This window comes from Nomascus leucogenys, chromosome 10, assembly GCF_006542625.1.
Source record: "Nomascus leucogenys isolate Asia chromosome 10, Asia_NLE_v1, whole genome shotgun sequence".
In the NCBI taxonomy this organism is placed as follows: Eukaryota; Metazoa; Chordata; class Mammalia; order Primates; family Hylobatidae; genus Nomascus; species Nomascus leucogenys.
The window spans coordinates 3,226,578-3,243,603 of record NC_044390.1 but is presented as its reverse complement, the minus strand read 5'-3'; the positions used below and the strand labels follow the sequence as shown (position 1 = coordinate 3,243,603).

At 51.9% G+C, this 17,026-nt stretch overlaps 1 protein-coding gene across 1 annotated transcript; it reads right to left on the bottom strand.

Moving 5' to 3' along the window:
* Positions 1-8,071: 8,071 nt before the first annotated feature.
* Positions 8,072-14,439, bottom strand: UBE2S (ubiquitin conjugating enzyme E2 S). Its single transcript, XM_003277335.4, has 4 exons — positions 13,966-14,439; positions 13,189-13,336; positions 10,691-10,881; positions 8,072-8,550 (listed from the first exon to the last, which is right to left on the bottom strand). Exons 1-4 carry the CDS (start codon positions 13,966-13,968, stop codon positions 8,224-8,226), a joined length of 669 nt encoding a protein of 222 aa, XP_003277383.1. The 5' UTR covers positions 13,969-14,439; the 3' UTR covers positions 8,072-8,223.
* Positions 14,440-17,026: the final 2,587 nt, after the last annotated feature.

Below are 17,026 nucleotides of genomic sequence, written 5' to 3'. Positions count from 1 at the left end.
CTTCGTACCCTCAACTGTAACATGCGTGTCAATAGACCCTACCACTCAGGGTTGATGAGAAGATTAAATGTGCAAAACCTGCTTGACTGTGCCCACAAATCTTGATTGTAGGAATAAATTAATGACTATAAATATTTTGATCAGATGAACTCAGATGATCACAGATGTCTTCACATGCCTGTGACTAATTTGCACACAAACTAATGCTCATGTTTCCCAAGCACCTGGAAGACATGCCAGATCCATGTGCAGTAATGCCTGGTGGCTCCAGGTCTGCCCCGCCGTCCTGTGGGGCTGTGAGCTTTCCCAGCCTCCTGCCTGTGTTTCTGAATATCATTCTGTCCTCAGCACCTGGCCCTCCCCCAGGCTCAGCCATCCCTAGCATGTCTGAATCACACCTCCAGCGGCCTCTGCTCCCACTGGCCTCCCACACCCGCCCGCTCCCCTGCTGTCCCTCCAGGCTGTTCTCTACACAGTAGCACATTGATCTTTACAAATGATAAATCAGACCTGTCATCCTCCCTTGGCCGACGCCCCCCCCGCCCCCATGAGGAATAAAAGCCCAAACCCTTCTCTAGGGCCAGCAAGGCCTCGGATCTGGCCCTGTCCAGTCTCCCCAGCCTCCTTAGGCTGCAATCTTCTGAGGCCTCTCTCCTCCCTGAAGCTCCTAGCTGGTCCCTAGGCTCAGATTAAGACTGTCTCCCAAAAAAAAAAGGTATAATTCACATAACATAAAGTCCACGCTTTTATAGTGCACAAATCAGTGATTTTTAGTCTTCACAAAGCTTTGCAACCACAACCCCTATCCTATTCAAGAACATTTCGCCATCCCGAATGGACACCCAGTATCCATGAAGCAGCCACTCCCACTCATGTCCCCGCTAGCCCCTGCCCTGCCAATCATCAATTTTTTATTTTTTGAGACAGAGTCTCGCTCTGTCGCCCAGGCTGGAGTGCAATGGCATGACCTTGGCTCACTGCGACCTCAGCTCACTGCAACCTCCGCCTCCTGGGTTCAAGCGATTCTCCTGCCTCAGCCCCTCAAGTAGCTGGGATTACAGGGGCCCGCCACCACGCCTGGCTAACTTTTGTATTTTTAGTAGAGATGGGGTGTCACCATGTTGGCCAGGCTGGTCTCAAACTCCTGACCTCAGGCGATCCGCCCGTGTTGGCCTCCCAAAGTGCTGGGATTACAGGTGTGAGCCACTGCACCCAGCCACAAATCTTTTTTTTTAAAGGGACAGGGTCTCAGCTGGGTGCGGTGGCTCACTCCTGTAATCTCAGTACTTTGGGAGGCCGAGGCAGGCAGATCACAAGGTCAGGAGATCAAGACCATTCCGGCTAACACAGTGAAACCCCATCTATATTAAAAATACTAAAAATTAGCCAGGTGTGGTGGTGCATGCCTGTAGTCCCACCTACTTGGGAGGCTGAGGCAGGAGAATCGCTTGAATCCAGGAGGCGGAGGTAGCAGTGAGCCAAGATCACGCCACTGCACTCCAGCCTGTGTGACAGAGTGAGATTCCGTCTTAAAAACAAACAAAAAGATAAAGGTCTGTTGCTCAGGCTGGAGTGCTGTGGCACAATCTCGGCTCACTGCAGCCTTGAACTCCTGGGCTCAAACAATCCTCCCACCTCAGTCTCCGAAGTAGCTGGCACCACCAGTGTGAACCACCATACCCAGCTAATTTTTAAATATTTTCGTAGAGACAAGATCTCACTGTGTTACCCAGGTTGGGCTTGAATTCCTGACCTCAAGTGATCTTCCTGCCTTGGCCTCCAAAAGTGCTGGGATTACAGGTGTGAGCCACTGCACCTAGCCCAGAATTTCTATTTATTTGTATATTTTTTAAAGAGAATCTCACTCTGTTTTCCAGGCTCTCTGTAGCCTTGAACTCCTGGGCTGAAACAGTCCTCCCACCTCAGTTTCCAGAGAGGCTGGAACCACAGGTGTGTGCTGCCACACCCAGCTAATTTTTAAAATTGTTTTGTAGAGACATGATCTCACTATGTTGTCCAGGCTGGTCTTGAACTCCTGGGCTCAATCCTCCCATCTCAGCCTCCCAAAGTGCTGGGATTACAGGCGTGAGCCACTGTGCCTGGCCCCACCCAGAATTTTTAAAACATCAAAAAGCTTATGTTTTGGGTCAATATCTAAAATATATTAAGTGAAAAAAAGCAACCTGCAAATAGTGTAAATGATATGCCAACATTCCTGTTAAATATTTTTAAAGATTTAAACAATAAGATGCATGTGTATTTCCTTGCATATGCATCTAATGCCTCTGGATGTCACAATATGCAAACATTATTTGTCTCAAGGAAGGAGAGTTGGAATACCATATGATGAATATTAGCCTTTCTTTTTTTTCTTTTCTTTTCTTTTTTTTTTTTTTGAGAGAGAGTTTCACTCTTGTCACCCAGGCTGGAGTACAGTGCTGCCATTTCGGCTCACTACAACCTCTACCTCCTGGGTTCAAGCGATTCTCCTGCCTCAGCCTCCCAAGTAGCTGGGATTACAGGCATGTGCCACCATGCCCAGCTAATTTTGTATTTTAAGTACAAACAGGGTTTCCCCACTTGGCCAGGCCGGTCTTGAACTCCTGACCTCAAGAGATCCACCCATCTTGGCCTCCCAAAGTGCTGGAATTACAGGCGTGAGCCACTGTGCCTGGCTTTCTTTTTCCCATTTTAAAGATTAAAATTTCTATAATGAAATAGCTCCCTTTCATTCTTGTATCTGGGACAACCAGTTCCCTTGACCAGGGACAACCAATGTTACCAGGTTCTTGTGTATTTTTCTGGAGAAATTCTATGCAAATGCAAGGAAATTTATATATGTATTCTTTTGCTCCCCGCTTCTTTACATGACTGGTAGTGTCCCATACACGGCATATTGCACCTTGCTTTTTTGACTTAACAGTAACCTTTGGCTGAGCGCAGTGGCACACGCCTGTTATCCTTGCCACTTTGGGAGGCTGAGATGCGAGGATCCCTTGAGCCCAGGAGTTTGAGACCAGCCTGGGCAACACAGTGAGATTTCATCTGTACAAAAAAATTAGCCGGGCATGGTAGTGTGCACCCGTAGTTCCAGTTCCTTGGGAGGCTGAGGTTGGAGGATCCCTTGAGCCCAGGAGTTTGAAGTTGCAGTGAGCTATGTTGGCACCACTGCACTCCAGCCTGAAGAACAAGAATGTAACCTTGTAAAAAAAAAAAACTTCAAAATTTAAAATTCTGAAATACAGCACAGAAAAGTGCATAAATATATTTATACACTTAAAAAAATCATAAAACACCTATGTAACCAATACCCAGGTCAGGAAATGGAAGATTACCAGACCCTCAAAACCACCCTAGTATTCAACCTTGGCCACTTTTAGGAAACCCTCCCGCCCCTCCCCTACCCTCCTTTTTTTTTTTTGAGACGAGTCTCCCTCTGTCGCCCAGGCTGGAGTGCAGTGGCATGATCTCGGCTCACTGCAAGCTCCGCCTCCCGGGTTCACGCCATTCTCCTGCCTCAGCCTCTCGAGTAGCTGGGACTACAGGCACCCGCCACCACGCCCGGCTAATTTTTTTTATTTTTAGTAGAGACGGTTTCACCATGTTAGCCAGGATGGTCTTGATCTCCTGACCTTGTGATCTGCCCGCCTTGGCCTCCCAAAGTGCTGGGATTATAGGTGTGAGCCACCACACCCGGCCTCCCTTCCCTTTCTTTCTGAGGCAAGGTCTGGCTCTATCACCCAGGCTAGAGTGCAGTGGCACGATCTTGGCTCACTGCAACCTCTGCCTGCCAGGTTCAAGCCATCCTCCCACCTCAGCCTCCTGAGTAACTGGGACTACAGGTGCACACCACAGCGTCCAGAAAATTTTTGTGTTTTTTGTACAGACAGGGTTTCGCCATGTTGCCCAGGCTGGTCTTGAACTTGTGAGCTCAAGCCGTCTGCCTCAGCCTTCCAAAGTGTTAGGATTACAGGCATGAACCACTACACCTGGCCTCCTTGTTTTCTTTTATAGTTTACCACCAACATATGTATGTTTAGCAGGAGAATTTATTTTTGCCTATTTTTGAATTGTGTATGAAGGCATTCAAGCTGTAGTATCTTTTGTGACTTGCTTAGTTTTTATTATGTTTGTGCTGTGTGGTATTGTTTCTTGAATATACAAGCATGTTTATACTGTTTGTAATCGGGACAAATGTTTTTGTTTTTGTTTCTGAGACGGAGTCTCACTCTTGTCTCCCAGGCTGGAGTGCAGTGGCGCGATTTTGGCTCACTGCAAGCTTCGCCTCCCAGGTTCACACCATTCTCCTGCCTCAGCCTCCTGAGTAGCTGGGATTGCAGGCGCCCACCACCACGCCCAGCTAATTTTTTTGTATTTTTAGTAGAGACAGGGTTTCACTGTGTTAGCCAGGATAGTCTCGATCTCCTGACCTTGTGATCCATCTGCCTCGGCCTCCCGAAGTGCTGGGATTATAGGTGTGAGCCACTGGGCCCGGCCAGGACAAATGTTTTAAACCTGTTGTGTATGTTCAGGTACATGAGAGCTGGGCATGGTGGTGTGTGCTTATAGTCCCAGCTACTAGGGAGGCTGAGGTGGGAGGTGGGAGGATCAGTTGAGCCCGGGAGTTTGAGTCCATCTTGGACAACATAGTGATACCCCATCTTTTTAAAGAAAACAGCCTGTGTCCTATAGAGTCAGAAATGGGAATGTGAGGCTGGGCATGGTGGCTCACGCCTGTAATCCCAGCACTTTGGGAGGCTGAGGCGGGCGGATCACTTGAGGCCAGGAGTTCAAGACCAGCCTGGCCAACATGGTGAAACCCTGTCTCTACTAAAAATACAAAAATTAGTCCAGCTTGGTGGCACACGCCTGTAATCCCAGCTACTCAGGAGTCTGAGGCATGAAATCGCTTGAAACCCGTGAGGCAGAGGTTGCAGTGAGCTAAGATTGCGCCATTGCACCCCAGGCTGGGTGACACAGTGAAACTCTGTCTCAAAAAAAACAAAAAGAAAGAAATAAGAATGTGAATTTCTAGGGTGGGATTTGGGCTTGAGACAGAGGAGGGAGTTATCCCGGCGTAGATGGTTGTGAAGAAATAGAAACAAAGGGAACCTGGATGTAAATGAAAACCAAACCGAAACAAAAAAGGTTGTTGAGTAATAAGTTGAGTTCTTTTGCCTTTACTGCAAAGTTTCAAAACGGGCTTTACCATCTCACTCTTCCAACTGGAGTCTATAGGAGTTCCTAGTGCTCTGCCACCTTGCCAACACTTGGTATTCTCAGATTTAATTGTTGTTCTTCTAGGAGTATAATGGCATCAGTCTTGGTTTACATTTGCATTTTTCCAGTTACTAATGATGTTGAGTACCTTTACATGTGTTGAGTAACCATTTGGATTTCCTGTGTTGTGAAGTGCTTGTTCAAGTGGTTTTGCCAATTTTTCTTCTCGTTTTTTGCGTTTTTCTCTTATTCGTTTGTAGGAACTCTTTATACATTTTGTTGTGTGTGTTGGGGGGAGTGGCGGGGGTGTTGAGACAGAGTCTCACTCTATTGCCCAGACTGGAGTGCGGTGGTGCAATCTCGGCTCACTGCAATCTCCGCCTCCTGGGTTCAAGCAATTCTGCCTCAGCCTCCTGAATAGCTGAGGCTATGGGCATGCACCACAATGCCTGGCTGATTTTTATATTTTTAGTTGAGACGAGGTTTCACCACGTTGGGCAGGCTGCTCTTGAACTCCCAATGTGAAGTGGTCCACCAGCCTCGGCCTCCCAAAATGCTGGGATTACAGGTGAACCACCGTGCCCAGTTTGTTTTGAGGAAGGGTCTCCCTGTCACCCAGGCTGGAGTGCAGTGGCACGATCATAGCTCACTGCAGCGTCAACCTGCCGATCTCAAGTGACCCTCACACCTCCGCCTCCAGAAGAGCTGAGATTACAGGCGCACACTACCATGCTTGGCTAATTTTTTTCTTTTCTTTGAGATGGAGTCTCGCTTTGTCGCCCAGGATGGAGTGCAGTGGCACGATCTCGGCTCACTGAAACCTCTGTGTCCTAGGTTCAAGCGATTCTCCTGCCTCAGCCTTCCAAGTAGCTGGGATTACAGACATGCACCACCACGTCCAGCTAATTTTTGTATTTTTAGTAGAGATAGGGTTTCACCATGTTGGCCAGGCTGGCCTTGAACTGCTGACCTCAGGTGACCCGCCCGCCTTGGCCTCCCAAAGTGCTGGGATTACAGGCGTGAACCACCACGCCCAGCCTTGTTTAGTGTTTTAATGGAGGTTTCATTACATGGGCATATTAGACAAATCACTGACCATCGGTCATTGACCTCAACCTTCAGCCCCTCTCTTCCCAGAGGTTGGTAGGTGTGGGTGGGGCTGAAATTCCCAACTGTCTAATTCTGTTTTGGTATTTCTAGTGACCAACCCCCTTGCTGAAGCTACGCAGGGGCCCATCACAGATGACTTCATTAGGACAAAGACTGCTCCTGTTAATACCCAGGAGATTCCAAGGGATTTAGGAACTCTGTCAGGGGCTAAGAGCAAATATTATTTTTATTATGCACTTCGTTAAATTATTTCAGTGGGTTCCCCAGGCCCAGGATGCAGGCACCTTCCTTCAGCAAGGACTGTTTGCTTCTCTCATGCAGAAATGCTTGACGATAAATGCAGAGCTTAAGATTTCTTGGACGGCCAGTGACGTGAATTTGATCTGAAAATGTGAAGGGTTTTCTTCGTCTTTCCTTCGCTCCCTGCACTGCTAGAGGCAGGTAGGAGTGCAGACTTTTGGTTCCTTTTCTCCCTTAGCTTGGGGGATTGTCACTGGAGGCAAGGGCTCAAGGAGGGGTCAGACCCCTTTCAGAGGCTGAGTGCCGTTTCAACCTCAGCTGTTTTATTAGAATAGGCAAATTCTTTCAGGACAAAAGCAGCCTTTGAGTTTTCCACTCTCCTATGGGTCAGAGCTTTTAGATTTTTATTGTAAATGTATTTTACTTTTTGTAGAGATGGGATCTCACTGTGTTGCCCACGCTGGTCTTTAACTCCTGGCCTCAAGTGATCCTTTCACCCCCTAAAGTTGGGATTACAGGCGTGAGCCATTGCACCTGGCCTATTTTTTTAAATTAATGAGACATTGGTCTAAATAACCTAAACCCATTAATAGAATGGCAAGTCTCCCCACCCCCTGGTGTGCACACCCAGGTTAATCCCTTCCCCTTGAGGGCAGAAACTAAGACTAAGCTGGGATCTTACCCCTGTGATTTAGTCATTATCACTTAAGTATCTGGATGGGCCTGACCTAATCGGGTGAGCACTTCAAAGGGAATGCGCCCTTAAATCAGGCCTGCCAGGGCCCGAGAAGCAGCAGCTTCTTGGAGCTAAGACCCTAGTTCTACAAGAACTGAAATCAGCCACTATAAGCTTGGAAGAAGACCCAGACTAAGGAACACCAACAACCAATACCTCAATTTTAGCCTGCAAAGCACTGAGCAGAGAGCAGCTCAGCCGTGTCCAGACTTCCAACAGGAAGTCTGAAGTGGGTGTTGTTTTAAGCCACTGGCTTTGTGATCTGTTGTGCAGAAATACACGTGGGAACAGGCTTTGCTGCCCACAAGGGAAAAACCAATCTTTAGCACAAAGCGGGATCAGATGATTCAAGGGGACTGAACCTTGGCCCAGTACAGAACCAGACAGACGAGGCAAGCCTCAAGCCAGACTCCAGACTGCTTGCACCTGGCCGTCCTGAGCAGGAATACCACTGCCACACCAACGTGTCCATTATTCTAGAGGGAGAAATACAGGGCAGTGCCACTCAGGCCACCAGGAGCAGCTCCAGGTCCTCACCCCATTTGAGATTGGAAATCTGACTCCAAAGAGGGGTTGTAACTGCTCTACCCCCACAGAACAAAGAGGTGGACCCAAACCTCAAACAGCAAGGCTGGTGAGCTAGATGGACCCACTGCTGCAGTCCATGAGGCTTTACAAGGACCCAGGGCCTGTGCAGGGAAGCCAAACTCCCAGAGCCACGTGGCACCATGCAGTGGTCCTGCGGCATCTGTGAGACACAGAATCTGCTTTTCCAACTTTATTTAGAAAAACAAATCCAGGTCCCAGTGCCCCTGTACCCTCCCCGACCCCAGCCATAACTTAAATAACTTAGAGACAGAGTTGGAGGGAGGGGACAGGAGAGGTTAGGGTGACGGTGGAAGGAGGAAGAGAGCCCACTACAGCCGCCGCAGCGCCCGCTTCTTGTCCGTCTTTTTCTTGGCCGCCAGCTTCTTATCACGCTCGCCAGCATGCTTCTTGGCCATGGGACCCTCAGCCCCTCCCGGGCCCCCTGGGGCCCCAGGGTCGGTGGAGGAAGCTGCCGTGCCACTGGCCAGGGCCCGACTGGCTTCAGCCCTGCCGCTGGGCCCGCCGGCACCCCCGTGGATCTCTGTGAGCAGACGGGCCCGAGCCGCATACTCCTCGTAGTTCTCCAAGAGCAGGCGGCCCGCCTCCTCGTTGAGTGCAGACTCGGGGTTAGGGTGGATCAGCAGGCACTTGATGGTCTGTGGGAAGAGGCCCAGGGTCACGGTGGGTCGGGCAACCTACAGGGACCCCCAGGCCTCCACAAGAGGGTGGCCTCCGCTCTGGCTGTTCCTTCTGCTCCCAACTCAGCTGCAGATCCAGGCCCTACCTATGCTGCATCCTCCCTCATCTTTGCTCCCTGTCTCCCTCAGAGGCCACTTTCCTATGACCTGCCTCACAGCAGATGTTCCCGAAAGGACACGATACCATAAGGCCCATGGTTTAAAATGTCCCTGGTCCTCTGTGGAACTTGCTGGGTGACAGGGGAAACGCCAAGGCCCCTCTCAGGAGTCCATTACTTGCCTGAGCCCCAGACTTGAGTCCTATCATGGTTTTGAATTTGCCTCCGTGCAGTTCAGCATGACCTCAGAGGCCCTCTGGTTCAATGAGTGAGGCCTGGAGCCCGGACAGAGGGAAGAGACTTCCCCAGGGCCTCAGGATGTGAGGAACTTACACCTGCGTGTTGGACTCTAAAGCTCCCCATCTTTCCAGATACAGCATAAATCCTGACCTCTCACTGTCTTTTATCAGAAATCCGAAGTTCACAGCCTAAGACTCTAGCTGGGTTGGACCATACACAAGAGGGCAAGACACCACGACTGCTGGCTGAGGTGCACTTCAAGGGTGGTCCAGAGATTCCTCTCAACACCCTTCACAGCCTGTCCTGAGGGGTAAATTGGAGTGCAGAGGTGTGACCTGCAGCCAGGCCTCCAGCAGCCCCTGCTGGATCCTCTGAAGCGGGTCTGGGCAAACTGGCCACAGCAGTTTGCTCCCTGGGGCCACTATGACACACACACAGTACCTGGCTCAGCAGATATCACTGATGGTGACCAGGACACAGGTTCCCACCCTAATTCTCATCACTGCACCCAAACTGCAGGTCTGGCTGCCCTTCTTGCGGCTCTCTTGCTGGCCGAGCCCCTGACAGGCCCAGATGCTGACCTAGCAGCAAGTAGGCCTGGAGCTCGGTGCCAATGTCCCCAGCAGCCTCCAATGACACCCCAGGGGAAGGGAGGCAGTGCATGTGGGAGGGAAAGGTTTGGGGTCTGTTTACCTTGGAGCTCAATCCTCTCCCTCCGCATGGCAGGAAACCCCAATTCCCCACCCTCTCCGCCATGTGCCCCAGGGACTCATTAGAAATTTGGTTAACTTTTTTTTTTCAGCTTGTGGGAAAGGTGGGGAGGCAGCAGGCTATAAGCAGCCTGGAGCACCAGCCTAGACCAGGACGCCTCCACCTCGGCAACACCGCAGCCAGGTCATTCTGTGTCATGGAGCCAATCTCGTACACTGCAGGATTTGGGCAGCACCCTTGGCCTCCACCCTTGCTAGTGGCAACCCCGAGTTGTGACAACCCTTTTGGTCTCCTGACAATGCAACCCCTTGGGGGACAAAATCACCTCTGGCTGAGAAACACTGGTTTATGAATCCTATCGCTATTAAAAAACCACTAAACTGTATACTTTGGAACAGTGAGTTTTACAGCATGTAAGCTCAGCTTTAGCAAAAAAGCCTCTAATGAGACCCCATCTCTGCAAACCATAAAAATATAAAACTAGCTGGGTATGGTGGTGCATGCCTGTAATACCAGCCATTCAGGAAGCTGAGGCAAGATCATCTGAGCCCAGGAGTTCAAGGCTACAGTGAGCTATGACTGCAACCTCCACCTCCCAGGCTCAAGCGATTCTCCTGCCTCAGCCTCCCAAGTAGCTGGGAGATTACAGGCATGTGCCACCATGCCCGGCTAATTTTTGCATTTTTAGTAGAGACAGGGTTTCACCATGTTGGCCAGGCCGGTCTTGAACTCCTGACCTTGAGTGATCCACCGCACCTGGCCTACCCTATCCTTGTTTTTTTAAAAAAAAGAGAGAAAAACTATCCTACAATACAAACTCACCACTCACTGCATAGTAAGGTGTCCCTGGGCACTTCTCAACAGTACTTGGGTGTCCTGGGTCTGGCACTGTTCATCTTTCCAGGAAAGCTAGCAGCCTGGATTTTTATGTGGAAACCTTCAACCACTTCAGAGTTGATTCAGAAAAACCAAACAAAGCGCTATGGCTCAGACACCAGCAGACCTCCAGAGGCAGGAGGCAGGAGGCCCAGCCCCAGCCCAGAACTCACCAGCAGTACGTGTCGGATGCCCAGCTCAGCCGTCCAGTCCCTCTTGAGCACGTTGACGCAGATCTCGCCATTGGCGCCCACGTTCGGGTGGAAGATCTTGGTCAGGAAGTAGCCCTTGGGTGGGGAGGCAGGGAAGTCCTTCCCCAGCAGGAGTTTCATGCGGAACAGACCTCCAGCATATGGGGTCCCCTCTGGAGTGGAGGGAGGGGTACAGGGTCAGGGCACTCAGGAGTCCCAAGGCACCTCAACACCCCAAAGTCCAGTCTCCACGGTCTGATTGTGATGTATGTGGGTGCCCCGCCAGCTCTGCCATCAGACTGGAGGATTCTTTTTTTCTTTTTTTGAAATAGGGTCTCTTGTGTCACCCAGGCTGGAGTGCAGTGGCACAATCTCAGTTCATTGCAGCCTGCAATTCCTGGGCTCAGGTGATCCTCCCATCTCAGCCTGCCAAGTAGCTGGGATTACGGGCATGCCACCAGGTCTGGCTACTTTTTTTTTTTAAGAGTAGGGTCTCACTATGTTGCCCAAGCTGGTCTTGCACTCCTAGGCTCAAGCAATTTGTTCACCTCCGCCTCCCAAAGTGCTGCGATTACAGGCGTGAACCACCATGCCCAGTCAGGCTGTAGAACTCTTAAGAGCAAGAGGCCAGGTGTGGTGGCTCATGCCTGTAATCCCAGCACTTTGGGAGGCTGAGGCAGGCGGATCATCTGAGGTCAGGAGTTCAAGACCAGCCGGACCAACATGGAGAAACCCTGTCTCTACTAAAAATACAAAATTAGCCAGGCATGGTGGCGCATGCCTGTAATCCCAGCTACTCGGAAGGCTGAGGCAGAAGAATCCCTTGAACCTGGGAGGTGGAGGTTGCGGTGTGCCAAGATTGCGCCATTGCACTCCAGCCTGGGCAACAAGAGCGAAACTCTGTTTCAAAAAAAAAAAAGCCAAGTGCAGTGGCTCACACCTGTAATCCCAGCACTTTGGGAGGCTGAAGTGGGCGGATCACAAGGTCAGGAGTTCGAGACCAGCCTGGCCAACATGGTGAAACCCCGTCTCTACTAAAAATACAAAAAATTAGCTGGGCATGGTGGTGTGCGCCTGTAATCCCAGCTACTTGGGAGAACTGCTTGAACCCAGGAGGCAGAGGTTGCAGTGAGCAGAGATTGCGCCATTGTGCTCCAGCCTGGGTGACACAGCAAGACTCCGTTTAGAGAGAAAAAAAAAAAGAGCAAGAATGGCTGGGTTCCTAGGGGGCCACAGGACCTCCCCCAGAACCTCAGAGATGATGCCCATCTTGCAGCCCCCACCTGTGTCACTATCAAGCTCGTCTGCACCCTCCTGGATACCCCTTCTCAGCCCAAGTGACCACTCCAGTCACAGGCCCTTCCCAGGTGGCAGGGACCCGAGTACGCACTTTCCTATAAGATGCCCACTTACATGCCTTTCAGATCAAGGATCCAACTGTCTGTCAACTCCACAGCCTCCCACCTCAGTGAACGCTTCTCCCACTCACTCACTTGCTTGGGTCAAAATACTGTCCCTCCCCTAGCCCATCAGCAGCCTGAGCATGGGCCTGCTAGGTCCTCCCCCGAATCTCATTCCATCTCCAAGGCTTGCTTCCTGGCTGGCCTCTGGGTTCTTCCCCCTGCCAGACCGGCTCTCCTCACTACAGTCAATAGGAACTTTGGAGGGATTTGTCACACCCCTCCTGCTTTAAACCTTCCACCAGCTTCCTCTACAAACTCCTTGCAGAGGCCTAGAAGCCTTAAAAGATCTTGGCAGCTTCACCATCAACTTTCTTCATGTGTTTTTACCAAGCACCCAGCTCCACCTGCCCCAGGGCCTTTCTGGGAGCCGTCCCATTGTCATGATCCCATGCCCCCTGCAGCAAGGCATGAAGGACCTCAACTGTCACCACTACCAGGTCTTTCCTGACCACCTACCACCATCACCACAGTGGACTAGAACATTCCTTCACAGGCTCTGCTCAAATCCTGACTTTGTAGGAATTCTGGTGATAATAGAAATGTAGCTTGCATGAAACAGTATTCTAAATCACTCCGCAAATCATGTGACCCGCAAATCTTTTATGACCCGTCTCCCCACGATCTGCATCTGGCTTGTTTCCTCATCCCTGACACTCACAGCAGGATGGAGTTTGAGATCACCTGGCCCACCCTGACACCATTCCCACCACCTGGGACTCTCTTCCCATTCCTACTTAAATCCTACCCACCCTCAGGTCCAGGAAAGCCATGTCTGAAAGCCTTGCTTCAAATCTAGAGTACCATCCCATGATATACTAACTCAATGACCAGGTATTTCTCAACCCTTATGGGAAAAGAGTACATAATTGTCATTTGTGGCGTCCTGCCCTGTCCACCAATGCATCCCCAGCACCTGACACAAGGCCAGCCTGTAATGGGTACTTCCCGGTAGGGTGATCTAGAGCAGGGTGATGGAGGATCTAAGCAGCAGCCTCTTCTCTTTCCTTCCAAACTCACCAGGGCCCTCGATGGTGACCTGGAGGTCGGTGAGGTCCTCCTCGTTGGGAAAGACCTTGATGCCATCAGGTGGGTCTGCGGTCAGTGTCGTCACCTCCTTGTACACCAGGCGGATGATGTGCGGGGGCAGGTTCTCCACGTTGGAGTTCTGGGCACGGATGGGAGAGCAGGGTGAGCGAGTGTTAAGAGCTGGGCTTCCCGCAGGGCCTAAAGATGCTGAAACTGCCCAAGTCTTGACTCAGTGGCCCCAGGCTGTCAATCACTCTTGAACTCCCAGACCCTCACCCAGGATGCTTCAGGCCACCAGCCCAGGCAGTTTCCAACAGAAATGGGGGCGGGTTCACGGGGGGGGGCTTGCAGATAACTCCACCCACCCCAGAAACCCACCCCCCCCACAAAGCCCGCTCCTAACCCTGCTTGGGCCCCAGTGGTTCCACGTAGGCCAGAGATCTACTCTCTCCCCCTTCTCCACTAATTTTTGGTTACAGCATCCTTGAAACCCCGGCTAAGGTCTGGAGATGGCGGCGGGGCGTCCTTGCTCCTGGTAACACCCATGGGCGGGCCGCAAAGCGCCCGGAGCCCTCACCGCCAGGGAGACTGCGGGCCGCCCGAGCTCCTGCTCCGCCTGCGGGAAGGCCCTCGGGCCCATCCCGGGTCAGGAACCCCCAGGCTAGCCCTCAAACCCCTCAAGGCCGCCCGTCGGAGGCCCCTAAGACTCCACCTCCTCCCTCAGGGATACCCCCGACCACCCTCTTGGGCCTCACCGCCCGTGCTCACCATGGCTGCGGCCGGCCGGGGGCGGGTCCCCCCGGCCCCCTTCCTGCGTTCTTCGGTCCGCCGGCCGGGGCGGGGGGCCCAACTGCTGCCGCTGCGGCCCTGGAGAGGCCCCGGCGGCCCCGCTCCGCTCCCCGCTGCCTCCGACGTCCGCAACGTACAGCGTACACGAACCAGCCGCCCCGGTGCCCGGCAGCACTGAGCCGGCCGCGCGCGCACCACGGCCTTTTTATAGCCGCCCGCAGGCCACGCCCTCCGCGGCCCCTCAGCCCCGAGCCTCTACCGTGACGTCAGCGCGCACGTTCCTTGGTGTTCGACGCGCTCGCTCCCTTCCCCGCAAACTATGGTCAGCAGCGAGGGAAGTGGCGGAGAGGGCTGGGTAGCGGGCCGGCCAATGGGGGCCCGCGGGGGTCGGGGAGGGTTCTCAAAGAACGGAGGGGCTGAAAAGGGGAAGAAGAGAGGAAGGGGGACGGGGAAGGCGACGCGGCCGCTGATTGGGCCGTTTGAACGAGACGCCGCCACGGCCCGGCATACGCGCGGGCGCGCCCTGACGCTGAGGAAGTCGCGCACGCGACTAACGGTCTTCCTGGGGGCTGGAGCGTGGCGAGGAGAGGCGGGACTCGGGGTTTTAAACGCGTGATGGAAGGCGCTTGGGCCAATAGGGATGCGCTTTAGTGACTGGTGGGTCACGAGACTCGCATGGGCCAATGGCTGGCAGAGACCGGTCACAGGGCCACCCAGTTTCGTGCAGATCAAACCGCTGCCAGCCAACGAAATCCGTTGATTTTTATATATGCAAATGAAGTGTGCGCTGCCGCCCGCGCCCCCTCCTTTGAGCCGTGGTGGAGGTGGGCGCTGGAACTCCGGCTACATTTTTCTATGAGGCGCCATTTTGTGCTGGAAATGCTCTTGGACCCACGTCCTGTATTGCTAAGGCTCAAAGATCAGTCAGAATGACCTTGAAGGCTTGGACAGCCTTGCCCTCCGTGTGTGACCCCGGCCTCTGCCAGGCTTCATCGAAGACGCCAGCCTCAGTTTCTTTCTGTGACAAATGGACACTGGGATCCGTTGCGATGCCAGGGAAAGAAGTCAGAGAGTGCCAAGACGTTTATTCAGGGCATGGTTCTGCCTATGACTGACCCATGGCCTCCAGCCACACCCGCCTTCTCTGGGACTCAGTTTCCTTCTCTAGGAAATGGACACATAGCTGCCTGGAAAAGGGACCGTCTCCAGCCCTCAGTGTCAGTAGAAACGTCAGGCAATTGCTTGAGAACGGTGGCCAGAGCTCCCTGAGCAGGCCTTTTGGAGGTGCTTAGAGAGGAGGGGGAATGCTGAAGTTGGCCTTCCTTTGCTTATCTGTGCAGTGCGGTCACAGTGCCCTCTCGGTGTCTCTGCCAGTCTGTGCGTCCACAGCTCTTCTTAGTTTCTTGGCCTTTTTCAGCCGTGGATGAGAGCATTAACATCTGGGCCTAATTTGGCTGGCTACCAGCTTCCCCTCATGGGGCCTCAGCTTCTGAAGAAGGAATAAGGAAGTTGTGAAAGAAGTCTACATGGCCAAGGCCAGGCGTGGTAGCTCAGGCCTGTAATCCTGGCACTTTAGGAGGCTGAAGCTGGCGGATCACCTGAGGTCAGGAGTTCGAGACCAGCCTGGCCAACATGGTAAACCCTATCTATACTAAAAATACAAAAATTAGCCAGGTGTGTTGATGCAGCCCTGTAATCCCAGCTACTCATGAGGCTGAGATGGGAGAATTGGTTAAAGCCGGGATGAGGAGGTTGCAGTGAGCTGAGATCCCGCCACTGCACCCCAGCCTGGGCAACAGAGCAAGATCCTGTCTCAAAAAACAAAAAAAACCTACATGGTCGGGTACAGTGACTCACGCCCATAATCCCAGCACTTTGGGAGGCCAAGGTAGGTAGATCATTTGAGCCCAGGAGTTGGAGACGAGCCTGGGCAACATAGTGAGAGACCCCCACCAATATGTACAAAACAAGCAAACCCAAAACAACAGAAAAAACAGCTACAGCATGAAAAGTCATCATCATAACTAGTTTGTGGAGAAGTCGCTACAGGTGATCCCTTCCTGCTCCCTCACCCCAGGTCCAATCTATACCAGTTCCTGTTGACGTCATCTACTGAATCTCATCACTTCCCCCCATCCCCTATGCCAGCAATCCTGCTTAGAGTCACCATCATCCCATTTGCCGATCAGCATTTTGCTGATCTTCAATTTTAGCCTGCTGGGTGTGGAGGATTCCAGCCCAATTAACAGACAAGGAAACTGAAGGAGCAGGAGGTAAAGTGACTTGCTCAGGGTTCCCCAGCTGGGACAAGGCAAAGCTAGTGGTTAAATTAATCTTGATCTTAAAAATCCACCCAAAAGCCATAACAATAATGATGATAATACTAATGGTTATTATGTATTATTTGCTGTGTGCCAGACCCTGTTCTGGTTTCTTTACAGGCTTGATGTCATTTAATCCTTGTAACAACCATGATGGGTGGATATTATTAATTATTATGATGCCCCTCTGGATACCTGCATTCATTCAATACATTTGTTCTTCTTTATCAGCATCTACACTATAGCTGGCAGGATGCTATGGGATACAGCAGAGAATAAAAGGGACAAAACCACGACTTTCATGGATCTTACATCCTGGTGCGGGAGCCAGATAGCAGGTAAGTCTATATCATCCTGTCAGCAAGTGATAAAGACTGAAGAACAATCAGTAAGTGATAAAGACAGGAACAATTAATGGGAGGGGGAGGTTCGAGAGGGAGGGATGGGGCTGCCATTTTACCTTGGCTGGGCAGGGAAGATCTGTATGGGGAAAGGTCATTTGGGCTGTCGGAAGGTCTATGGGAAAAGCATTTTGGGCAAAGGGAACAGCAGGTGTCAAGGAGATTGTGCTTGGTGCTTTTAGGGAACATTAGGAGGCCAGTGAGGCTGGGTTGGAGTGAGGCAGAGCAAGTAGAGGGCTCTGAGGTGGGAGAGGTGAGGGGGTGCTGGTGGGCCTCCTAGGCCATGGTGAAAAGTATGTCTGTTTTTTGAGCAATGGG